Here is a 26,814-nt window from a genome sequence, read left to right as displayed (position 1 = left end):
ATTACAGTTAGAAGATTGAGACTCTTCTGCCTCTGTAATTTGCAACAGTGCTGTTTCCTTTGTGAAGACAGAAGCAAAGAAAGCATTTAATAACTCTGCCTTACCTTGGTCGTCCACCATTGAGTTCCCACCCTCATCCTTTAGGATTCCTATACAGTCAACCTTTCTTTTTTTAGAGTTGATGTACTTGTAAAACTTTTTTGGGTTAGATTTGATATCCCCAGCGATTTGATTTTCAGCTTCGATCTTTGCCAGCCTAATTTCTTTTTTACAATTTTTATTGCACTCCTTATAATTGCTTAGTGCAGCCTCAGTCCCCTCCTGTTTTAGGACCTTATAGGCATTCTTTTTCCTCTTCATTTTATCCCTAACCTTTCTATTCATCCATAGAGGCCTTTTTTTATTCCTAGACATTTTGTTTCCATATGGGATATACATACTACAATATTGATTGAGAATACGTTTAAAAGCTTGCCATTTCCCTTCAGTGTCGTCCCCTTGTAGTACATTATCCCAGTTCACCAAACTTAGTGCCTGCCTAATTTGATTGAACTTTGCTTTTCTAAAATTCATAGTTTTAGTGGTCCCGCTGCCCCGTGGCCTATCAGTCACCAGATCAAACGTTATCATGTTGTGATCACTATTTCCCAAATGTTCTTGAACCTGCACATTTGATACATTATCTGGTCTATTAGAAATGATCAGATCCAGTAACGCATTCCCCCTAGTTGGTTCCGTTACCATTTGAGTCAAGTAATTGTCCTGTAGTGCTGCAAGAAATCTGCTGCTTTTACCAGAATGGGTAGCCTCATTTTGTCTGCTGCATGCTTGTTCAGGGTCTATGGCTGGGGTCTCAAACTCAATTTACCTGGGGGCCGCATGAGGCAAAGTCAGGATGAGGCTGGGCCGGATAAGGAATTTCACAATCTCGGCGGATCGCCGCCTCTGCCCGCCCCTCTCACTCTTCCTTCACAGAGAGGGGCGGGGAGAGGCGGCGATCCGTGCTCGATTGACGTCAGGAGGGGCAGAGCTGAAGCTGAAAGCTCTGCCCCTTCCAGAAAATGCCGGCGATTTGGGGGCTCTGCAGCCCTCGTTTAGCGGCGGGTATGCGGCGGATTACTTGGGAGCACTGAAGCGATCTATAAGGAAGCTTTTGCCGGCGAGGGCCACAAAATGTATCGAGGGCCGCAAATGGCCCGCGGGCCGCGAGTTTGAGACCCCTGGTCTATGGTTAAAAGTATTAGAGGCAGGGGATCAGCAGGATAGCCATGCAACTGGTGTTGCTTAAAGAGGCACTATGGCGAAAAATTTTAAATTTTAAAATATGTGCAAACATAGACGAATAAGAAGTACATTTTTTTCCAGAGTAAAATGAGCCATTAATGACTTTTCTCCTATGTTGCTGTCACTTACAGTAGGTAGTAGAGATCTGACAGAAGAGACAGGTTTTGGACTAGTCCATTTCTTCATAGGGGATTCTCAGCAAGGATTTTATTCCTTATAAAGATATTCCCTAAAAAGGATTTAAACAATGATGCTGGCCAGTTTCCCTGCTCGCTGCACAGTCTTTTGGTAGTTGGACAGAGCAACTGACATTCACTAAGTGCTTTTGCAAATAAATAAATCCCTGAGAATCCCCTATAAAGAAACATGTAAGTGACAGCAACATAGGAGAAAAGTAATTTATGGCTCATTTTACTCTGGAAAAAACATACTGCTTATTTGTCTATGTTTGCACATATTTTAAATTTTACAATTTTTCGCCATAGTGCCCCTTTAAGAGGAAATAAATATGTCAGCCCCCATTTCCCTCTCAGTTCAGGTTTGCTTTGAAGTGAATGGGAACCGCTTTGAAAAAAAATGAAGCAGATACTTACCCAAGGAGAGGGAAGACTCTGGGTCCTAATAAGCCTTCCCTCTCCTCTCACGGTTTCAGCACTGGCTCCCCGGTAGCATTATTCGACCAATTGGTCAAATACTGCTCTCTGCCACCAAAGGAGTCTTCAAGAGCCCCAATGCTCCTGAAGACAGACGGCTCCGTACTGCACCTGTGTGAGCACGCTTTCTCACGCAGGCGCGCGCAATACAGAGCTGCCCGTATTCAGGAGAACTCGACTTCTGAAGCTGCCTCCAACGGGGGTTTCAAACGGGAGAGCCTGAGCCTTCCCTCTCCTTCGGCAAGTATCGGGTTCATTTTTTTCCCAAATTCCCATTAGCTTTAAGTGTCAAAAAGGAAACGCCTTAGGCTTCCAGTAATGTCCTCCAGTCCCCTGCTGGCACTCGCGCCCCCTCCTCCAACAAAAAAATGTTTCCGACAAGGAAATCTGATCGGGACTGCGCTCCTCTTCAAGCACTTGTGTGGACGTAGTGCACCTGTGTGAGTAAGGCTGAATGGTGCCCTGCTACTGCACAGGCACAAGTACAAAGGAAATCGCCGCTGGGAGACTTGGATGCAGGATACAGCCAGTATATGGGTTATCCTGCTGCTGCACAAGTCCCGGTGGTGTTAATTACAATTCCCCCTCCAGGTCCACGTGGATGGTGGGGAATGATGTAATTCGGCTTCCAGCTATTGCTGGCGGCCGGATTACAGTGTTTTAAAAGTAGCTTCAGCTCAGTCTTCTGACGGCCCCAAAGTTACTCACTGTGCGCAGCTATAGCCGTAATTCCTATAACGGTCTATGGAGGTGCCGGTTGCGCCCAAATCTCCTGCGCTGGATTCCTTGTGTTCACACAGGCACAGCCACACTTGTGGTCAAAGAGGTTTAACAAACACACAAGCATTTACTCACATTACTGCTGGTGGTAACGACAAGCACAACAAGCTTATAAATAACTCAGCCAAGCTAATACTGTCCCCACTGTTTTGTTGAATGGCACTTACCGATTGCGCTGCACAAATGAAGATGTGCAATGCATGATGAGTAATGAGTTCACTTCTGAAAAAAAATATATATACAGTATGTGTGTATTACAGAAAGAGACAGACAGATACACTCATGACCGGCTCTACCATGAAGCAACCTGAATCACATGATTCTGGGCCAGTGGCGTAGCTAGAGATTATGGGGCCCCATAGCAAAACTTTCATGGGGGCCCTCAGATGTAAGTACTTCTTAGCTATGCCACCTGCCCCTACCCTATGGATATGAGATAATTGGGCAATTTAAAAGAGAACCCGAGGTGGGTTTTACAAATCTTATTAGCACACAGAGGCTGGTTCTGCATATAAGCCCAGCCTTGTTACTATATTATATCCCCCCCCACAGTGGTTTACTTTACTGCGAAAGTAAACCACCGTGCTAACGACAAACAGCTTGTCGACAGCAGGCTGTCTACATGTACACTCCTCTATGTCGCCGCTCCCCGCCCGTGTCCCTTCCCTCCAATCAGCGGGGAGGGAAGGGACGCAGGCGGGGAGCGGCAACAGAAGAGGCGTGGCGGAGAGTGACAGTGTACGTGTAAACAGCCTGCTGTAGACACACTGCGTGTCGCTAGCACGGTGGTTTAATTTGGGGGGCACAGCAGAGCGCAGGAGGGCCTGGGGGGATATAATATAGCAACATAACTGTGGCTCCCCCCTCCATTACAGCGCCCCCCCCTCCCTCAGCGCTCAGGGCGGCCGCATGGCCCTAGAAACGGGCCTGGATGTCCGCTTGGTTCCTGAAACGAAATCTAGACAAAACGGAATTCATAATCTTCCCACCCCGGCCATCCACGAACCTCCCGGATGTGCATGTCACTGTTAACCACACTACCATTCGCCCTTCCTCTCAAGCCCGCTGTCTGGGTGTCACCCTGGACTCCGCACTCTTCTTCACTCCCCACATCCAAAACCTCAGAAAGTCCTGCTACTTCCACCTTCGTAACATCTGTAAGATTCGCCCTTTCCTGACCTCTGCCACCACCAAACTCCTCATCCATGCCCTCATAATTTCCCACCTTAACTACTGCAATGCCCTTCTGTCTGGTCTCCCTATGATCCGAATAGCCCCACTGCAGTCCATCATGAATGCGGCAGCCAGAAGTATCCACTCCTCCCATCGCTCCACCATGGCGGCTCCCCTCTGTGAATCCTTTCACTGCCTTCCTATCCAGTCCAGAATCAGATTCAAGATATTGGGCTCGATTCAGTAAACCGTGCTAAGTGTTAGCACGCCTGTGAAAAGCCCTATATCATGCCTAAAGTTAGTTTAGGCATGATAAATTCACATCTAAAGACTTTAGGCGTGATAACTAGGGTGCTAACTGGGTTAGCACTCTTTACTAAATTCACATCGCGCGCACAGTCCCGCACGCAAAACTTTGCGCGCGCACCGCAAAAACAGCGCACCCGATGCGCCTATAAGGTTGCATTGGTTGTGACCTTAATGTCGCACCATGTGACGTTAAAGTCGCACGCAATGCGACCTTATAGGTGCATCAACGCACCGTTTTCGTCGCACCGCGATGCGACATTTCGCGCACACCGCGCTGTGGGCACGCAAAGTTTTCAGTGTGGGACTTTGCGCGCGATGTAAATTTAGTAAACGGTGCTGACCCAGTTAGCACCCTAGTTATCACGCCCAAAGTCTTTAGGCGTGCTAACTGGGTTAGCACCATTTACTGAATCAAGCCCTTTGTGTCTGACCTACAAATCTGTCCATAAAACCTGTCCAACCTACATTTCTGATCTTATTTAGAGGTACACACCTAGCCGCACACTCCGCTCCTCCAATGAAATTCGCCTGACCGCCCCCCGCATCACCCAGTCCCATGCACACCTCCAGGACTTCTCAAGAGCTGCTCCAACACTATGGAACTCCCTACCTCCATCCATTAGGGCAGCCCCCTCCTTCAACATCCTCAAGAAGGCCCTCAAAACTCACCTTTTCACTCTGGCCTACCACCCTCACAAGTGCTCTAAACCTACAGCTGAACTCTGGTCCCCTACCTTTCGTGTCCTTACCTCTCCCTCTAGATAGTAAGCCTTTGGGCAGGGTCCTCCTCCTTTTGTGTCCTACCTGATCATGCACCTCCATTACTGTGCACCCATGCTATGGATCTGAGTGAACCTAACTTGCCTAATCTCCATGCTCCCATCCAGTGACTAAGCATTACCTTGTACTCATACTGTGCTGCATGATCTGGTCTTTCTTGTATTCCTGTATCGTCATTTTGCTGTATGTCACCCCTAAATATTGTCTGTAACCTAAACTAATGTCCAGCGCTGCGTAATATGTTGGCGCTTTATAAATACAATAAATAAATAAAATAGAGGCTGGGAATTATATGCAAAACCAGCCTCTGTGTGCTAGTAGGATTTGTAAACCCCACCTCGGGGTCTTTTAAATTCCCATGCGATCTACATCCATGGACAGACAAATTCATAGGGTAGAGGAACACAATGAACTTGATGAATACATCAAGTACCACCTGGGCCCCCTCTGCTTCAGGGCTCCATAGCAGCTACTACGGCTGCTATTGGTATTGGTACGCCCTTGTTCAGGGCAGCAGCATGTAGGGGGTGACACATGAAGCAGAAAATGGAGGACATCAAAGAGGCTGGCGACACACAGCAGCAAAAAGGGCAGAGAGAGGGTGAAAGAGGCGGCGGCTAACAGATGAAGACATGCCACCAGCATGGGGAGATACACAGACTCTGTGTGACAGTCTGATAGTAAGAGGACAGTAAGAGGACGACATGGCGTGGGGGAGGTGGCCGACAGATGGCAGGAGGAGACACGGACGCATACAGGAGGGTGAGTAAGTAAGTGCCTGCCCCGCATTGCTGAGGTCTGAGTGACTGACTGAGCATGTGCAAGATTGCTCTGCTCATGTGCACTCAGATCTTTGCATGCCACCGTCTTGCCAGTCCTGTCAGCCACACTGCAAGCGAGATAAGTGGACGGGGACAAAGCGGGCAGCCGGGAGAGGTTTAGGAGAGTCTCAGCCAGGACAGCATTTATATGGTGGAGGGAAGCTGCTGTCACATGGTGTGCCTGACTTTGTGTGTGCTGCATTTCCATTTGTGGGGCGACTGCCACATTTAATTTGCGGTGTGACTGCTGCACTTTATATGTCGGTTGATTGCTGTAAATTTATATGTGAGGCATTTGCTCCAATTTATATGTGGGGTAATCTCTGCAATTTATATTTGGGTTGATTGCTGCAATTTAGATATGAGTTTATAGCTCCAATTTATATGTTGGGTAATTGCTGCATTTCATATGTGGGGCATTTGATGCATTTCATATGCGAGGTGACTGCAATATTTCGTAAGGGGAAATGGCAGGCGAGGGGGAGGGATGGGGGGTCTCCTCACAATGTTTGCCCTGGGTGCACACACTAGCATAATGTCATTTATAGCCTTTAACTAGATAAGGACGGCAGTGATTGAAATCTACGCCCTGTTATGGTGGGCTTTTAGCTGGCAGGGTGTAGATCTCAATCACTGTCCGCAGCGCACATCCGCTGTTTCCGCCGCTCAAAACCAACGATTCTCGCCGCATCTCACAGGCTCTCCCTGTCTCTATGACGGCAGAGTTATGTGAGCGGGTCAGGAGCCGCTTTCATTGGCTCCTGGCCCTGTCTTTCAATGTAAGCCGTTCCCATTGGCTTACATTGAAAAACAGGGTCGGGAGCCAATGAAAGCGGCTCCTGACCGGCTCACATGACTCTGCCGTCATAGAGACGGCAGAGTCTATGTCCTGGGGGTCCCGGCGAGCGGCGATGACGGCGGTTATGTGTGGCGATTCGTCGGGATTGGACCAGCGGTCTCTGGTCATTAAGTGCCCAGAGACCGCTGGTCCTTAAAGAGACTCTGTAACTTTAAAAACCTCCCCTGGGGGGTACTCACCTCGGGTGGGGGAAGCCTCCGGATCCTAATGAGGCTTCCCACGCCGTCCTGCGTCCCACGGGGGTCTCGCTGCAGCCCTCCGAACAGCCGGCGACAGAGCCGACTGTAATTTCAATATTTACCTTTGCTGGCTCCAGCGGGGGCGCTGTGGCTGCATTCGGCTCGGAAATAGACGGAAATACCCGATCTCCGTCGGGTCCGCTCTACTGCGCAGGCGCCGGAAACTTGCACCTGCGCAGTAGAGCGGACCCGACGGAGATCGGGTATTTCCGCCTACTTCGGAGCCGACAGCCGTCAGAGCGCCTGCGCAGGAGCCAGGAAGGTAAATATTACGTCACGGCTGTACGGAGGGCTGCAGCGAGACCCCCGAGGGACGCAGGACGGCGTGGGAAGCCTCATTAGGATCTGGAGGCTTCCCCCACCCGAGGTGAGTACCCCCTCAGGGGACGTTTTGCCGTTACAGTTCCTCTTTAAGTGGTTAATAATATACCAATAAAGTCTTTACCATAAAGGTTTAGGCCCTGTTCACAGTGGTCAGTTGCGTTGCAGAATAATTCTGCATGTCAGCTCACTGCCCATACAGTTCTATGGGCCTGTTCACAGTAGCAGATTGCATTATTCTAACTTGCTGCATGCAAGCTTTGTATTAATGTCTATGGCCAGTCTCCATTGTAGTTCACAGTCATTATAATGTGTCATGCAACTGACCACTTTGAACCTAGCCTCAGACAAAAAAAACAAAAACCTGCAAAATTGTTTTCATGAAATACTGTACTGTATATTTAATTTGTAGTTCTGTTTTTTTTTTATTATTATTTTGTTTTTACCTGTAATTCTTCATGTGTATTTTTGTGTTCTCCATCTGTAATTCTTTTGCTTGAAGAATATTGCTCTGTCTGTCCATACAGGCAAACCTGACCACAACCACAATTATTGACCCTGTAGGCAGGTGGCTAACTTTTACCTCCTTGATCGGACGATGCAGTTGGCAAATAAAATTGTTTTTGATTATTTTTAAATGTGAGGATAAAGTTGGATAAAAAGAATGAGAGGAAGATCTTGTGCGGGTGCGGGGGGGGGGGGGGGGGGGGGGGGGAGGTGGCAGGTGCTTACAGGAAGGCATCAGGTGAGGAGGAAAATAGACAGGATTTTAGTAGTGAGTAGTGGACAATGCCGTCAAGTTTCTCATTTTGTAGTAAGTTTCCCAAAAGTTTCATGAAATTCAAAGCTGTGCTGTTGGAATGGGAAACGTTCTGCTGTAAAAATATTTGATAAATTTTGTCTGGTAGCATTTGTCTTTTGCTCTATTGTTGTGAGAGACAGGTCGCGAGCAGTCAGTGTTTATCTGTGCAGCGTGCTTGGCTCTGCGGTTATGGAATTGGCTGATAAGGAAGCTGAAGTTATGTTACTGTAATAATTCTTGCGTGGAATGGAAAATGCCAGGGGAAGTTTGGCCAGTGCAATACATGTGAAGGATTGTGAGGGATTTACACAGAGCCTCAGGTACAAAAATTGTGCCGCTGCCCAAATGAGGAACTTTAAGGGTCACTATAGCGAAAAAATTAAAAATATGTACAAACATATACAAATAAGTAGTACTTTTTTTCCAGAGTAAAATGAGCCATAAATTACTTTTCTCCTATGCTGCTGTCACTTACAGTAGGTAGTAGAAATCTGACAGAAGTGACAGGTTTTGGACTAGTCTATCTCTTCATGGGGGATTCTCATGGATTTATTTATTTTCAAAAGCACTTAGTGAATGGCAGTTGCTCTGCCCAACTGCCAAAAAATTGTGTATTGAGCAGGGAAGCTGGCCAGCATCATTGTTTAAATCCTTTTTAGGGAATATCTTTATAAAGAATAAAAGCCTTGCTGAGAATCCCCCCCCATGAAGAGATGGACTAGTCTAAAACCTGTCGCTTCTGTCAGATTTCTACTGCCTACTGTAAGCGACAGCAACATAGGAGAAAAGTCGTTTATGGCTCATTTTACTCTGGAAGAAATGTACTTCTTCTTTGTCTGTTTGCACATATTTTACATTTTAAACTTTTTGTCATACTGCCCCTTTAAAAATTCCCTAAGCCCGAATGCAAACCTTACGGCATGGACCACAGTTGTCACAATCAGATGCGTTTTCCCGCATTCAACATTGCAATACAACTGAAAACCAATGTTAAGGTGTACCTGTAGGGAAAAAAAATCCTCTAAATCAGAGGAACTTTAGCCAAAAAGGGTAAAAAAAAAAAAAAAAAAAGAAATCAATACATTGCAAAGTGAGAAGTTAAAAAATAGAAGAGATCAAGAAATGATTGATATTCGCCATGGAATTTGAGCCACATTCAACCTGCAGGTCATCATCTTTACTACTGGTAGACATGAAAAAAACCAGACAGCACCAACTGTCATTACTATAACAACACCCACTAACACTGCAATAGGCAAACATTTGTTTTTTTTCTATAGATATACATATGTACAGAGGGAGATACTGGTTGCTTGGCAGTTGGAAACAGCTGTTATTTCCCACAATGACAGGAAACTGTCAGGACCATGGTCATGACATCATACTGTGGGAGAGGATTCACCACAATATCAGCCATACAGACCCCCCTGATGGTCTATTCGAGAAAAAGTAAAGATTTCTGATGGGAAAGGCGGTATCAGCTACTGATTGAAGAGCAATCCTTGGTTACAGGTCCTCTTTATTAGAGTGACGCCTCTGCATTATCCAGAGGCTTCCTCTGTCCTCCTTCACCAGCCTGTTCCAGCCTGGTCTTCTGGAAAACCAGAGTGCATGCAAAGTAGCACACACCCGATCTGGCTTTGTCTTTTCCTCCAAAGCCCGAGCAGGTCTGTGCTACTGGGCAGGTGCAGCGCGGCTGAGCTACTTCTTGTATGGGAGTGTGGCCGCAAGCTTGAGGAGGACCAGTGCTGGAACAGCGACGTGGAGAAAGATGGGGAACCTCTGGAGGAAGTTTCTACTTATTGCTTTTACAAACTTACAGGTTTACTTTAAAAGAGAACCCAAGACTGATTTTTTTAAAAAACAAAAACATACTACCTGTTCCCGGGGGTTTTCCGGATCAGGTAGCCTCAATTACCACCGCTGCTTTGCCTCGAAATTAGGGGTGCTCATTCCGATTGTGCAGGGCAGAATTTTCCGTATTTCTGATTGGAAATCGCATTTCCGCATCGGAACGCGGAAATTAGCGTGCGGAATTCGTCGGAAATAGTGGAAAATTTCCGCTTCACCAATAATCAGTCATTTTAAGCCAATCAGAAGACTTGGGATGAATCAGCCAATCAGAGGATGAGGATTTGTATTGTGGTAAGCGGTAGCGGAAATCCGCTGTACCAATAATCTGTAATTTTAAGACAATCAGAAGACTAGGGATGAATCAGCCAATCAGAGAATGAGGATTTTGTAGTGCGGTAAACAGAATTTTCAGTAGAAAACAGAAATCTGTGGAAATCGGAATAACGTTGGAATACTGCTAAATACCATCAGGATACAGCAGTAGCGGAAATCTGCATTGGCGGAATGTGGAATTTTTGCAGAATCGGAAATCGGTAATTCCGACTATCCCTACCCGCAACCTCAAAGTTTCATTTTTTAAAAAAAAAAATGGCCGCGACCCCAGGGTCCCGACGCTGCAGCTCTGGCTCTGTGTGTCTCATCACAGAGCCCAGAGGGGCAGGGGGGCCCAGAGCTGTAAGAGGGCCCCAGCTACTACTGCACTCCTTTTTCTGTACTGGGGTCCATCCTTCAGATCAGGTGTTTTTGTGGTTACACTTGTTATGGGTGTGAAGCTCACGATGTCCACTTTTGTTTTATGACCCTCGCAAGGTGGATTCCCAGGCTGTGAGGGTCACCGGGTAGGCAAGGAAAAAGGGTGTAAACATTGGGGGCTCATCAAAGCTTTACTGGGGGGCCTTATGCCACTGATTGCTGCACTAATTTATTGCGTCTTGATTTGGAGGGGCGATGTCAGGCTGTGATCGGCCAATATGATCTGCAAGGCGTGGTCTCCTGCCGATGCATTGGTGAGGGTTGGGGTCTGCTGTACGCACACTAGATTCTCAGGAGAGGCGACCCTGAACGGCCACCTCGGCAAGAACAAATGTGTGAATGAGGCACTGTGATCAGGTGCTGCTCTCTCAGAAGGAGGTTGTGTCATGTGATGTTTTGAACTTAAAGAGAAACTCCGACCAAGAATTGAACTTTATCCCAATCAGTAGCTGATACCCCCTTTTTACATGAGAAATCTATTACTTTTCACAAACAGACCATTAGGGGGCGCTGTATGGCTGATATTGTGGTGAAACCCCTCCCACAAGAAACTGAGTACGTACTCCTGGCAGTTTCCTGTCTGGGAACCTTGCTGCATTGTGGGAAATAGCTGTTTACAGCTGTTCCCAACTGCCAAAAAAGCATGCAGCACTACATCACCTGCCAACAGTAAAAATGGCACCATGTAATAAATGTCAGAATGTAAATCAGGGATTTAAAAGATTTTACAATGGGCAAACAAAAACACTGACTAAATCAACTATACATAATTATTGTAAAAATGAAGCACTTTTATTTATTACATTATTTTCACCGGAGTTCCTCTTTAAGCAGCTTCTATTCCCTTTCATTGTTGTCTACAGAAACCTCCACTTGTGGAAACTACTTCTGCAAAACTTCACAGTCAGCCTGCTGAACTGCTTGGCAGTACCACCTCTGAGCCATACAGTGCCAGCTCTCTGTTTATAAATATAACATCACATCTACAGACCTCCCACCTGCCGAGAGGCCGCATGTTCCAACAGGCTTCAGCAGCAGCAGGTGGGCTGCGCTTTCTTGTCTCAAGTAATTGCTTGTAAAATGTATTTACCAGTTGCACAATGTAACATTTCCCGGATTACAGGTCATCCTGTAGGCAGAGAGGCTATTCTACCCAGCGCATATAATGAATAGTTCAGTATTACAACACGCGGAGGCCGATAGTGACGTGCGAGGATGCTGAGCGAACGGCGTGGGGATTCATGTGGATTGGAAGATTAGATTGGTTTGTGTGGAACTGGAAGATGACATCCTGATTGGGGGATTGTTCGGTTTTTAGACATATTATTTGTGCTGCCAGGATTTTTTTTTTCAGACCATTTTGATCGTTAAGGTGGCCATACACTAATCAGTTTTTTTCCATAGATATCTGGCAGATTCCATTATTTAACCGAATCTGCTACAAATCGATGCCACAAATGATTCCTGATCGTTCTATTTTTGACCAAGGTTGATCGATTCAGTAAACCAAGGACCAAAAAAAGTAAGCAGTTAGAAGCTGATGGAACTGACCAGTATTGGGCTGGTCCATCTCCTCATGGGGATTCTTTGTTAATTAAATGGGACAGGCATTGGCGACACAAATCCGAGGACTACTAGAAATATTTAAATTTTTGGCACACTGCCACCGTAAATGCGCACATTGCCCATTAAACCCTCAGCAAACTGCACGTTATTGAGACAGAAACCGCATCACTGAAGTGTCAATGTGAGCAGTGAAATATAACTACGTTGTGTGACTATATTGTTTGCTGCAGCAGAATGCAGAGGATGCAGTATAAACAGACCCTATAGGTGGCCATACATCAGGTGACTTGGCGGCCAATCGATCATCCGATTCAATTATTATAATTAGAAGTAAACCGGTGCTTCTAAGTGTATGCCCAATCAACAATGCAACCAATTTCAGGCTGAAATTGACCGCATTCATTGGTCGGACATGCTGCAAGATGTAGGGCCAACTTGCTCGATCGGATGCCCAGCGGTAACGGCAAGCGATATCAGGACAAGCAATTAACATGACGAAACCCCCCGACGCTTTCCCCCCTAATGTGCTCCCCCCAGTGCACTATACTTTACCTGTCCACAGCCGCCACTTGTCCTCCACTGGTTCCGGCCGGGTGCACTCCTCACACCCCACGTGGCTGTCAGAGTAACAAGGGCACGTATACGATGTCACACACACACGTATACGATGTCACACACTAGCCCCCGCGTATACGATGTCACACACGCCCCCGCGTATACAATGTCACACACGCGCGCCCGCCTATACAATGTCACACACACGCGCGCCCGCTAATACAATGTCACACACGCGCGCGCCCGCTTATACAATGTCACACACGCGTGCGCGCCCGCTTATACAATGTCACGCGCGCGCCCGCTTATACAATGTCACACACACCGCTTATACAATGTCACCCACGCGCGCGCGCCCCCGCTTATACAATGTATACAATCACACGCGCGCCTGCGTATACAATCGCGCCTGCGTATACAATCGTGCCTGCGTATACAATCGCGCCTGCGTATACAATCGCGCCTGCGTATACAATCACGCGCGCGCCTGCGTATACAATGTCACACACACACGCGCGCGCTCCTGCGTATACAATGTCACACACGCGCGCGCCTGCGTATACAGTGTCACACGCGCGCGCCTGCGTATACAGTGTCACACGCGCGCCTGCGTATACAATGTCACACACGCGGCTCTCCCTTTACTGCGCTGCTCTCCTCCGGCTGGGGGGACACCTAACTACATATACACCTGCCTACATATAGTGGGGACATATACACCTGCCTACATATAGTGGGGACATATACACCTGCCTACATATAGTGGGGACATATACACCTGCCTACATATAGTGGGGACATATACACCTGCCTACATATAGTGGGGACATATACACCTGCCTACATATAGTGGGGACCTATACACCTGCCTACGTATACTGGGGACATATACACCTGCCTACGTATACTGGGGAAATATACACCTGCCTACGTATACTGGGACATATACCTCTGGCTACATACACTGGGCACATATACCCCTGCCTACATATACTGGGACATATACCCGTGGCTACATATACTGGGCACATATACCCCTGCCTACATATACTGGGCTCATATACCCCTGACTACATATACTGGGCACATATACCCCTGACTACATATACTGGGCACATATACCCCTGACTACATATACTGGGCACATATACCCCTGACTACATATACTGGGCACATATACCCCTGACTACATATACTGGGCACATATACCCCTGACTACATATACTGGGCACATATACCCCTGACTACATATACTGGGCACATATACCTCCGGCTACATATACTGGGCACATATACCCCTGGCTACCTGTTCTGGGGACATTTCTACCCATGGCCACCTATTCTGGGGACATCTCTACCCCTGGCCACCTATTCTGGGGACATCTCTACCACTGGCCACCTATTCTGGGGACACCTATAGACCTGGGGCTACCTATTTTTGGGGAACCACTGCTGTCAGATTGAGTGTATTTTGGGGAACTGCTGCCAGCTGAGAGGTGTCTACCATATTAAGGGGGCATTCTGCCTATTTATGTGAAATGCTGTCTATTTATGTGCCTCATAACTGCTGAATTTGTCTTGTTGGGGGCCTCATGGTTACTGAATTTGTCTTGTTGGGGGCCCCAAGATCGCTGAATTTGTCTTGTTGGGGGCCTCATGATTGCTGAATTTGTCTTGTTGGGGGCCTCATGATTGCTGAATTTGTCTTGTTGGGGGCCTCATGATTGCTGAATTTGTCTTGTTGGGGGCCTCATGATTGCTGAATTTGTCTTGTTGGGGGCCTCATGATTGCTGAGTTGGTCATGTTGGGGGCTTCATGATTGCTGAATTTGTTTTGTTGGGGGCCTCATAATTTGTTGGGGGCCTCAAGATCGCTAAATTTGCCTTGTTGGGGGCCTCATGATTGCTGAATTTGTCTTGTTGGGGGCCTCATGATTGATGACTTTGTCTTGTTGGGGGCCTCATGATTGCTGAATTTGTCTTGTTGGGGGCCTCATGACTGCTGAATTTGTCTTGTTGGGGGCCTCATGATTGCTGAATTTGTCTTGTTGGGGGCCTCATGATTGCTGAGTTGGTCATGTTGGGGGCCTCATGATTGATGACTTTGTCTTGTTGGGGGCCTCATGATTGCTGAATTTGTCTTGTTGGGGGCCTCATGACTGCTGAATTTGTCTTGTTGGGGGCCTCATGATTGCTGAATTTGTCTTGTTGGGGGCCTCATGATTGCTGAGTTGGTCATGTTGGGGGCCTCATGATTGCTGAATTTGTCTTGCTGGGGGCTTCATGATTGCTGAATTTGTTTTGTTGGGGGCCTCATAATTTGTTGGGGGCCTCAAGATCGCTAAATTTGCCTTGTTGGGGGCCTCATGATTGCTGAATTTGTCTTGTTGGGGGCCTCATGATTGATGACTTTGTCTTGTTGGGGGCCTCATGATTGCTGAATTTGTCTTGTTGGGGGCCTCATGACTGCTGAATTTGTCTTGTTGGGGGCCTCATGATTGCTGAATTTGTCTTGTTGGGGGCCTCATGATTGCTGAGTTGGTCATGTTGGGGGCCTCATGATTGCTGAATTTTGCAAGATAAAGGTTACTAAAATAATGTGAATTTTGTGAAACATGAACCTTAGAAATTCCAAATTAATTGAAGCATGAGCTCCCCCACCCCCGCTCTTAAAACCACCATGCAAATGTTTGTTTTTATATTGGTTGGCTTAGTGGCCTTTACCTGACATAATTGTTTTCAAACAATAATAATAAGGAATACTGCATTAAAGGCGGACAAGCCCATGAACGTGGCGATACGGTATATGGCCTACACTTATGGCTCTAGGCCCCGCATGTGACACTCGCCCCAGGCCCCGCATACTCTAAGGCCGCCTCTGAAGGGGGCCAAATACTTTTGCAAACACACACACTCAAAGTGGCAGAGCTTCAGCCGCTAGAGTGCACTCTGTAGGCAGTAGTGGTGTTAAAGAGGAACTTCAGCCTAAACAAACATACCGTCACATTAGTTATGTTAATTAAAATAGATTGGTAATATAATCTCTTACCCACCCTGTTTTAAAAACAGGCAAATGTTATTTAATGAGGGCAGCCATCTTTTTGGTTGAAAGGATGTGACAGGGAGCATGAGACACAATTCCAACTGTCCTGTGTCCTGATCACCCCTCTCAGTTGCTAGGCAACGAGAGCAACAATATCAGAAATCCCGTCATGCTTTGCACAGCATCAGGGGAAAAATGCCCGGGCAGTTTTCTTTGATGGGGCGGAGCTTAGCTTCAGTACAGCTAAAAATAAGGTTTTGGTATGAAAAACAACGTTCTGATGCTGTGAAACCGTTAAAGAAACACCAAGCCTTTTCAGTGCTGCTGAGTAGGTTTTTAGTCTGGAGGTTCACTTTAAGGAGTTTTGACCAAGGTCTCCTCACTGAATAGGTGCTGGCTTACTGAACAGGAAGAGCTGAGATTTGAACCCTGGTCTCCTGTGTCGCGTGATTCTAGTGGCTTCATGCTAGGCCCGCCTCTGGGTGTTACCCCAGGTGTTAATTTTACAGAAAGCAACTTCTCCGTCCCAGTGGGGTCCGGTTTGTTCTACCCACTTGCCTGTGCAGGTACAGTGGTTGCCTTTGAGGTAACTCACCTCTGAGTATCACTCTTCAAATTCTACAATCCATATTCAAATACATACCTACTACACTATACTGGGCTCTCGGTTTTTCTCCCAACTCTTTCAGGCATCATATAGATCAGAGAAGCATTCCCGTTTATAGCTGCTTATTATGCATGTAATCCCATTTGTTAGCCACTGAGCGGCTTGGCTCGGCTTGTCAGATAGGATAGTATGTGACTCTGTGTGTTGCATTCCACAACCTGACATGTTTATCTTTGTGTATTGCAGGAGGAGGAGGAAGTTTTCCCAGCTCCAGAGTTCCCAATCTTCTCCTCTCCGGGTAATGCCATAACCTCAATTCACCTCTATAATAATGACTTTTACCTGGACTATACACTCACTGAGCACTCTATAAAAGGCATGGAGCACACCTGGAGATTGATTCACTAAACCATGCTATGATAAATAGCACACCATATCAAAGATATCACACCTTATCAAAGTAGCATAGCAAGCACTACAAACTTATGCCTGCTAACTGGTAATGGCACTCGTCCTGCCCTGAGCCCCTGCGGGTTCGTAGCACTCGCTATGCTATTCTGATAAGGCATGCTAACTTTGATAAGGTGTGATATCTTTGATAAGGTGTGTTATTTGTCATAGCACGGTTTAGTGAATCAACCCCCTAATGTGAAAAATTATGTGTTTTAACACTTATGCTTTTTTAATGCATTTTTCATGTGCGTTCTTACATTTTTACCAATTTGCCTTTTCAGCTAAAGCAGGGGTGTCAAACTCAAATACAAAGTGGGTCAAAATTCAATATTGGGACAGTTGTGAGCCAACCTCGAACCCTTTATACAGTTACCTGGCGTCTAATGGTCACCCTCCCCTACACAGTTCCCTGGGGTCGAATGGCAGCAGGGGATAGATAAAAAGTCAATAGCTCATATATTTTAGCTCTCTGAGACACAGAAAGACTGTATCATTGAGCAGAATGAAAACAATAAATCTACTTTTGTTTCTAAAGATAAAAGGCATTTGAGGAGTAGGAAGATAAATATAATTGTTTATCTCATTAGTTTATCTTCACTTAAGGCTCACTTTAAATGTTCGAAAGATCAAAGATGCACACCAATTACGTTATCATAGAAAAACGTATGCTATTTGCAGGAGTTTACAAAAAAGCAGACTGTCTGAAGTCTGAATTTTTTTTAACGTACCTAAACGTGAACCTTATGTGAATTATCGTGTGACCTATACAGTATTATTATGTTTGAAATTGTGTGCGTTTTATGCTATGACGCAAAATGCAAGCAATTCAATTGCCTGTGCTTCCTGCCTTAGGAGTACCTGTCTTCTTGCCTATTCATGGAGTTATCTAATCAGCCAATCATGTCACAGCTGTGCAATGACTAATCATTCAGATCAAGTTAGGTGCTTCAGCAAGGCAGGGGTCACACTTGCAAGAATCGTGTGTAGATTTGCACAACGCATGGTATAATGTACATAATGCTTCCCAGTGGAGAATTGCAGTGCAGTGGGAGTAATGTACATTTTCCCGCTGCGGGGGGAAAAAAAAAAACAGCCGTGATACTTTTTTTTTTTTGCACACTGCTTGCAATTAGGGTCAGTTCTAGACTTTTTGCCACCTGAAGCAATAAATTGTGAGGACACCCAGCCCCCCCCACACACACACGTTTGTGTGCAAAACTGGACCAGTAAGAGTCTGTGCATTGCAGGCACTGGCACTATGCTCACCTCCCTCTGCTTCCTCCAAGACAGCGTCTCCTCCCTGCTGGCCTACAGCATCTGATCCCCAGGTTGCCGGGTATGTGCTGCACCTCCTCCCATAGCATCTCCTCCCTGCTGGCCTGCAGCATCTGATCCCCAGGATGCCGGGTATGTGCTGCACCTCCTCCCATAGCATCTCCTCCCTGCTGGCCCGCAGCATCTGATCCCCAGGATGCCGGGTATGTGCTGCACCTCCTCCCATAGCATCTCCTCCCTGCTGGCCCGCAGCATCTGATCCCCAGGATGATGGGTATGTGCTGCACCTCCTCCCATAGCATCTCCTCCCTGCTGTCCCGCAGCATCTGATCCCCAGGATGCCGGGTATGTGCTGCCCCTCCTCCCATAGCATCTCCTCCCTGCTGGCCCGAAGCATCTGATCCCCAGGGTGCTGGGTATGTGCTGCACCTCCTCCCATAGCATCTCTTCCCTGCTGGCCCGCAGCATCTGATCCCCAGGATGCCTGGTATGTGCTGCACCTCCTCCCATAGCATCTCCTCCCTGCTGGCCCGCAGCATCTGATCCCCAGGATGCCGGGTATGTGCTGCACCTCCTCCCATAGCATCTCCTCCCTGCTGGCCCGCAGCATCTGATCCCCTGGATGCCGGGTATGTGCTGCACCTCCTTTCATAGCATCTCCTCCCTGCTGGCCCACAGCATCTGATCCCCAGGATGCTGGGTATGTGCTGCACCTCCTCCCATAGCCTCTCCTCCCTGCTGGCCCACAGCATCTGATCCCCAGGATGCCGGGTATGTGCTGCAACTCCTCCCATAGCCTCTCCTCCCTGCTGGCCCACAGCATCTGATCTCCAGGATGCCGGGTTTGTGCTGCACCTCCTTCTATAGCATCTCCTCCCTGCTGGCCCGCAGCATCGGATCCCCAGGATGCTGGGTATGTGCTGCACCTCCTCCCATAGCATCTCCTCCCTGCTGGCCCGCAGCATCTGATCCCCTGGATGCCGGGTATGTGCTGCACCTCCTCCCATAGCATCTCCTCCCTGCTGGCCCGCAGCATCTGATCCCCAGGATGCCGGGTATGTGCTGCACCTCCTACCATAGCATCTCCTCCCTGCTGGCCCACAGCATCTGATCCTCAGGATGCCGGGTATGTGCTGCACCTCCTCCTATAGCATCTCCTCCCTGCTGGCCCGCAGCATCTGATCCCCAGGATGCTGGGTATGTGCTGCACCTCCTCCCATAGCATCTCCTCCCTGCTGGCCCGCAGCATCTAATCCCCAGGATGCCGGGTATGTGCTGCACCTCCTCCCATAGCATCTCCTCCCTGCTGGCCGGCAGCATCGGATCCCCAGGATGCCGGGTATGTGCTGCACCTCCTCCCATAGCATCTCCTCCCTGCTGGCCCACAGCATCTGATCCCCAGGATGCTGGGTATGTGCTGCACCTCCTCCCATAGCATCTCCTCCCTGCTGGCCCACAGCATCTGATCCCCAGGATGCCGGGTATGTGCTGCACCTCCTTCCATAGCATCTCCTCCCTGCTGGCCCACAGCATCTGATCCCCAGGATGCCGGGTATGTGCTGCACCTCCACCTCCTTCCATAGCATCTCCTCCCTGCTGGCCTGCAGCATCTGATCCCCAGGATGCCGGGTATGTACTGCACCTCCTCCCATAGCATCTTCTCCCTGCTGGCCTGCAGCATCTGATCCCCAGGATGCCGGGTATGTGCTGCACCTCCTCCCATAGCAGCTCCTCCCTGCTGGCCCGCAGCATCTAATCCCCAGGATGCCGGGTATGTGCTGCACCTCCTTCCATAGCATCTCCTCCATGCTGGCCCGCAGCATCTGATCCCCAGGATGCCGGGTATGTGCTGCCCCTCCTCCCATAGCATCTCCTCCCTGCTAGCCCGCAGCATCTGATCCCCAGGATGCCGGGTATGTGCTGCACCTCCTCCCATAGCAGCTCCTCCCTGCTGGCCCGCAGCATCTGATCCCCAGGATGCCGGGTATGTGCTGCACCTCCTCCCATAGCATCTCCTCCCTGCTGGCCCGCAGCATCTGATCCCCAGGATGCCGGGTATGTGCTGCACCTCCTACCATAGCATCTCCTCCCTGCTGGCCCACAGCATCTGATCCTCAGGATGCCGGGTATGTGCTACACTGGCCCCGCATCACTCACTCGCTCTCAGCAGATTAGCGATGGGATCACCAGTCAAGCATCCTGCTTCTTCTCTGACTACAGCGGCGTTTCATGTGACTGGCCGCACGTAACAGATCACATGATCACATGAGGCACCGCTGTAGCCATGGATATTGGATGGGCGGATGGAGATCCCATCGCTGGAACGCTTAGAGCAGGTGAGTGAATCGGCACCACACATCTAGGGAGGGGGAGTGCGAGGAGGGGGACATTTTAGGAGGGGAGCCGCCTCTTACCGCCCTCTAACTGCCACCCAAAAGCACACGATTCACATTACTTCATGGAAGAACCATCCTGTGTCCAATTCCCTGTTGCTGATAGTCGGCTACTGTAAGCCAAGTATGCTGAGATTGCAAAAAAATTGTCCATGGAAAAAACGCAGCAGTTTTCCGTGGATGTCAGTGTGACCCCTGCCTTAAAGGGATACTGTAGGGGGGTTGGGGGAAAATGAGCTGAACTTACCCGGGGCTTCTAATGGTCCCCCGCAGACATCCTGTGTTGGCGCAGCCACTCACCGATGCTCCGGCCCCGCCTCCGGTTCACTTCTGGAATTTCTGACTTTTAGGGCCCGTTCAGATCAGAAATGCGGATGGCCATGCGTGCGGAACGCGCGCGGAACGCAACGCGTACGAACGCATGGCCATCCGCGTTTGTGTGCGTTGCGTGGCTGATCCCATCACTGAAAAGTGAATGGGACAGCCACGCGTTTTTGCAAAATCTGCGTGCAGCATGCGTTCCCGGACCGCACAGGTCCGGAACGCATGCAGTGTGAACATCAGACATTGCACTCTATGCAATGTCTGATGTCGTGCGTTTTGGCCACCTGCACGCATTTCCAAAACGCGGCTGGAAACGCGTGCAGTGTGAACGGGCCCTAAAGTCAGAAAACCACTGCGCCTGCACGCCCATGTCCTCAATCCCGCTGATGTCACCAGGAGTGTACTGCGCAGACACAGACCATACTGGGCCTGCGCTGTGCACTCTTGATGACATCAGCGGGATCGAGGACACGGCAACGCAGGCGCAGTGGTTTTCAGACTTTAAAGTCAGAAATTCCAGAAAGTGAACCAGAGGCGGGGCCAGAGCATCGGGGAGCGGCTGCGCGGGCACAGGATGTCTGCGGGGGCCCATTAGAAGCCCCGGGTAAGTTTAACTCATTTTCCCCCGACCCCCCTACAGTATCCCTTTAAGGTGGAATAAATTTATATGGGCATGTATTATGTGGGGACATTATGATGGGACATTATGGGGGCAATGGTAACACACGGATGCCGGCATCATGCTATTAATTATCTCCTGCAGATCTCGGGGAGGACTCCGGGGTGTACATGGAATTTATGATGAAGAGTCCCTGTTATGACGCCATCCCTACGAGCTGCAAGCTGGTGGTGTTTGACACGTCTCTGGAGGTCAGTGTCAGGGGAGGAGCATTGTACAGCTACATTCACTGTGGCTTATCAGTATGGATGGTCAGTGTAAAGGTAATAATAGGGAGTTTAAAAAAATCTGTAATTACAAAAAAATAAATAAACCACCTCTGGGGGATACTTGGATCCTAATGAGGCTTCCGCTGTCTTCTTCAACCTCCGGGATTCAGCACTGGCAGCCCCCAAACACAGGTGAGGTAAATATGTACCTACCGCGATGAAGCCTGCACTGTAGAGCGGACCCGGTTGGGCTCAGCTATTTCTGCCTAGGCCAATCGAAAAGCCGCTACTGCGCCGGACAGGGAAAGTAAACATTGCAGGCACTGCTGCGTATGTTGGCTGTGGCTTGGGGGGGGGGGGGGGGGTTAAAAGTCATAGGCAAAAAGTGTACAATATATGATAAAAAACATGCAAATTTTATGGAAAAGTATTCAGTTTGGAATCGGACTGTATCAGATAACTGATACAAGCTGCATACATTTTCAACTCAGCAGGATTAACATCTCATAGACCCGGCCAACAAGTTAATTAATAATCACCCTTCCAAATCGGATTGGCCCCATGCAAAGTTCTGGTTCAGCCCAGGTGTATTCTGCTTCCCGAGGAGAAAAAAAAAAAGCTTTGGTCTGAAGACCATGGGCTCGATTCACAAAAGGATACTAACTCAGCACGCCCAAAGTTTTTATTGATCACGCGCAAAGTTTAGCACGGCGCGAGCGAAACGTTGCACCGGGTGCGACTATAACTTTGCACCGGGTGCGCCCAAACCGTCGAATAGTACAAAGTTTTGGGCGCACCTGGTGTGACGGTTTAGGGGCACCGCTAAACTTTATGCGCAAAGTCTCTCTAGAGGTGCTAAGAGGCTTTCCACAGGCGTGCTAACACTTAGCACCCTTTTGTGAAGTAAGCCCGGTGTTTGCACTGGGGAGTTTCAGCGCTTTGCCGATCACTGGCGGTGTACAACGTATTCCTACCGGACCATTCTCACTGCAACATTTGCAAATACACTGCATGCAGCATTTCGGTTGTGATCACATCGCGATTCTCACTTCACTGAATGGGAATCGTAAAACGCACTGTGATTGGCCGAATAGTGTGGGTGTAGTTTACTACAGCCCATGTGAAACCTAGCAGAGGGTGCTGTCCAACCAATCAAGTTAGCGGAATTCTCCTATGAGGATTACTGCTGGGTTCTCTAAAGCAGACTAGTGCCCATTATATTCCCCCGAGAGCTCTACATGTGACGCAACGACAAAACACTTTTCTAGGCAGCAGCAGAAAAGCATTTTAACGTGACAAAAATAGCCGCCGCCCGCCAGGAGCCATCTGTCTGAACCGCCGCTAATACTAACCTCCCCGCCTAATGCCTCAGGGCTTGTTCACACCTAGGGCGTTTTGCGTTTTTTTTTTTAAAGTGCCGGCGATTTTAAAAACTCCCCTAAAAACGCTTGTGCAGTGTTTTTCTATGAGCGAGTTCACATCTGAGCGGTTTGTTTCCGCTTAGCAAATCGCTGCCTGTACCATTTTCGGGGCAAAGCGCAAATAGCCTGTATAGGAAAAGTGCAAAATGCCCACAAATCCCTTTATCAGGCGATCGTCTTCGCGCTGTTATGAATACATACATTGTATTTATTATTTTCCGGGTCAAAGAGTTCACTTCATGACTTGCGTCAGGAAATGAAAAAAAATTGTTCTAAAAAAGCGCTTAACACAAAATCGTAGCGCGCAGTGGAGCGCCAGAATGGGAAAAAAATAAATAAATAAAAATCGGGTACTTATACGTTAGCCGGGCGCATCCGGCAGGTGGCGACAAAACTCCACCAGAGTTACATCTTTCCCTATTATCCATGTCGGCCTGGAGGGGGAATAGTAATTAGCGCCACCTGCCGGATGCACCCGGCTAACGGATAAGTGCCAAAAATCGAAAATCCCTGGCGTCAGCAATTTCAATTTTAGATGTGAACAAAGCCTAAAGGTGGCCACTAACGATACGACTAACACGTAGGCTGAAATGTTGGTGCACTTCACCGGCCCTAATTTGAAGTTCATAGTAACCTAATAATTTAAAAAAACACCAACAATAAAACGCAGCAATGACAATTCCACAATTTTGTTTGGTCCAATATTGTTATTGCTTAAAGGACTACTGTAGGGGGTAGGGTAAAAAAAAAAAAAAAAAAAAAGAAAGAAAATGAGTTGAACTTACCTGGGGCTTCTAATGGGCCCCCACAGACATCCTGTGCCCGCGCAGCCACTCACCGATGCTCCGGCCCCGCCTCCGGTTCACGTCCGGAATTTGCAACTTTAAATTGGAAAACCACTGCGCCACCACATCCTCGCTCCTGCTGACATCATCGGAAGCATACTGCGCAGGTGCAGACCGTACTGGGCCAGCGCAGTACACTCCTGTGACGTCAGACGCGGCAGCACAGGCACATTGGTTTTGCGACTTTACAGTCACCAATTCCGAATAAACCGGAAGCAGGGACTGGAGCATCGGTGAGATGTCTGCGGGGGACCATTAGAAGTCCCAGGTAAGTTCAACTCTTTTTCCCCCTACAATACTCCTTGTGAGACTGGGAGTCATTTTCTGACAAATGCTGTAGATAAATAATATTAATAGTTTTGCTTTGGCAGTGCTGATCTATTGACCAACTCAGCGGCTATTCTCTCATACACATAATGCAATTTCCAGTCAGACTGACGGTTGAATCGATGGTTTCCGACAGGTCTGATATGTTTTCCGATAGATTTTGTGCAGAAGTGAATATGGATCAGAAAAACGATCGGAAGTCAGATCGGACCTGTCGGAAATAGTCGACTGTCAATCTGACAAGAAATTGCATCCTGTGTATCAGCCATTAAGCACACATGGGCTCAAGTTTAGTTCTAGTAAACAATGAGATAAAACACAATTGTCTGTGGATTGCTTCATACTTCATTGAGGGCCCTTTTCCATGAGCAGTTGATAGGCAGTGAAAAGACTGTCGAACTCTGAACTGCTCGCTGTGGCCTGGTAACTGCTCACTGAGCGCGCAATTCAGCCGACAGCCACCCTGTGGAAAAGGGCCCTCCGTTGAATTAGAAGTAACAGTATAGTTTGAGGCCTGGTGCACACCAAAAACCGCTAGCAGATCCGCAAAATGCTAGCGGTTTTTGAAACGCTTTTTCTTATTTTTATAAAGCATGTCAGCTAGCATTTTGTGGTTTTGGGAAGCGGTTTTGGTGTAGTAGATTTCATATATTGTTACAGTAAAGCTGTTACTGAACAGCTTCTGTAACAAAAACGCCTGCAAAACCGCTCTGAACTGCCGTTTTTCAGAGCGGTTTGCATTTTTCCTATACTTTACATTGGAGGAAGAAACGCCTCCGAAATCCAAAAAATGCCTCACCCTGGGAGTATGCGTTTCTGCAAAACGCCTCCCGCCCTGGTGTGAACCACCCCATTGAAATACATTACCCTAGCGTATCCACAGCCACAAGCGGCTGCAAAAACGCAACAAAACCCGTTCAGTGTGCACCAGCCCTTACAGTCAGTCTCTTACCTAGGTAGGTGTTCTGTAGTGAGATGGATGGAGCTCCTAGGCTGAGCTGTGCTGGGTAGTGATTGGGCCAGGTGATGTCACTCACTGGACTGTCAGCAGGATCAGGTGTTTCATCCTACAGCCCTGATTGGCTGCAGCTCTGGAGACTTGCACCTGTGCCACCTCTATGCAGTGGTGTGGAGTGAAGCAGGGATCATGCTTGGCAAAATCACAGGTGGAAATGCACATAATTGTAGTCTATGGACCTACTATGGACATGCAATTCCTGCATTATGCATTCAGGTTCACAGTGGTCAGTGTTATGCTAGGTACACACCATACAATTTTTTGGGCAGATTTACCTGCCAGATCGATTATTTCCAACATGTCTGATCTGAATTTTGATCGTTTTTCCAAACGATTTTTTTTCCAATCGATTTTCATAGAAGTGAACGGAAATCGATCGGGAAAATAATCAGAAAATCAATCGGAAAATTGAAAATCAATTGGAAAATCAATCACAAATCAGATCGGACATGTTGGAAATAATCGATCTGGCAGGTAAATATGCCACAAAATGTTATGGTGTGTACCTTTATGCATTATAATGGGTGTGAACTGCAATGGAGACTGGCCATAGACTTTAATACAAAGCCTGCATGCAGTGAGTTAGAATAACACAATGGGCTCTATTCTCAAAGACTTCCCGCATGCGGTAAAGTACATGCGGGAAGTTTGCACCCAAAATACCGGCAAGTTGGGATTCTCAAAATGTTCCGCATGTTTTTTCCGCATGCGGAAAAAGTGTGATAAAAGTGCGGGATTCATGCGGTAAAATTTCCGCAAAAGTCGGTATTTTCCGCAATAAAAGATCAATTCTCAAAGATGTTCAGGCGCATCATTTCTTCGTTAATTACCGAATTTTTATCACCTACAAGTAGTAGGTGATATATTCCGCATCCCATTGACTTTAATGAAGTGTGGAGGCTTAAGGGCTGTGCTTGGTGGACTTTAACTTTTTTTTTTTAAACACTTTTTCATGCGACCTTTTTACCGCATGATTCCCGCATGAATAATGGCTGTTTCCGCATCTTTTTTCCCGCATGCGGAAAACATGCGGAAAATATTAGTGAATGTGGAAAAAATGCGGAGTTTACCGCTGGCGGGAATATAGCGGTAACATTTTGCGGAAAATTTGGCTCTTTGAGAATAGAGCCCAATCAGTTACAACACAGCAGGGGCGTCGTTAGCCCCAATGATTAGTGGCACGTGCCGCGGATATATTCTGGGGTGCCCTGGATGTCCTCCAGGGAGAGTCAGGCAGCGGGTGGCAGTACTCATCTCTGGCCGCTTGTTCTCCAGATTCTGCAGACATCTTTTCTTCCAGGCTTCTCCCCGTTTTGCCGAAATCGTTTGAGCGATTTCGGCAAAACGCTCAAACGCTAGCGCTTTTTAAAAGCGCTAGCGTAATGAAACCCTATGGGCCTGTTCTTACTTGGGCAATTTGCGATAATCGCCGCAAATCGCCCAAAAATGGGCAAAAACGCCTAACGCAAAA

The 26,814-nt window shown here is 47.9% G+C and overlaps 1 protein-coding gene across 4 annotated transcripts in view; it reads left to right on the top strand.

The window, feature by feature from the left end:
• PRKAG3 (protein kinase AMP-activated non-catalytic subunit gamma 3) overlaps window positions 1-26,814 on the top strand; it is an 82,454-nt gene that overhangs the window by 6,633 nt on the left and 49,007 nt on the right. For all 4 annotated transcript variants that reach the window (XR_011022873.1, XR_011022874.1, XM_068246003.1 and 1 more), the window contains exons 2-3: window positions 16,646-16,697; window positions 21,608-21,714. Coding sequence is in view for 2 of the 4 variants with exons in the window: in XM_068246003.1 (XP_068102104.1) it covers window positions 16,646-16,697; window positions 21,608-21,714 (159 nt within the window). In the remaining 2 variants the exon portion in view is untranslated. The remainder of the gene's footprint in view (window positions 1-16,645; window positions 16,698-21,607; window positions 21,715-26,814) is intronic.

Source organism: Hyperolius riggenbachi, chromosome 7, assembly GCF_040937935.1.
Source record: "Hyperolius riggenbachi isolate aHypRig1 chromosome 7, aHypRig1.pri, whole genome shotgun sequence".
Taxonomy (NCBI): Eukaryota; Metazoa; Chordata; class Amphibia; order Anura; family Hyperoliidae; genus Hyperolius; species Hyperolius riggenbachi.
Note: the sequence above shows the minus strand (reverse complement) of the source record. Positions and strands in the feature narration are given on the sequence as shown.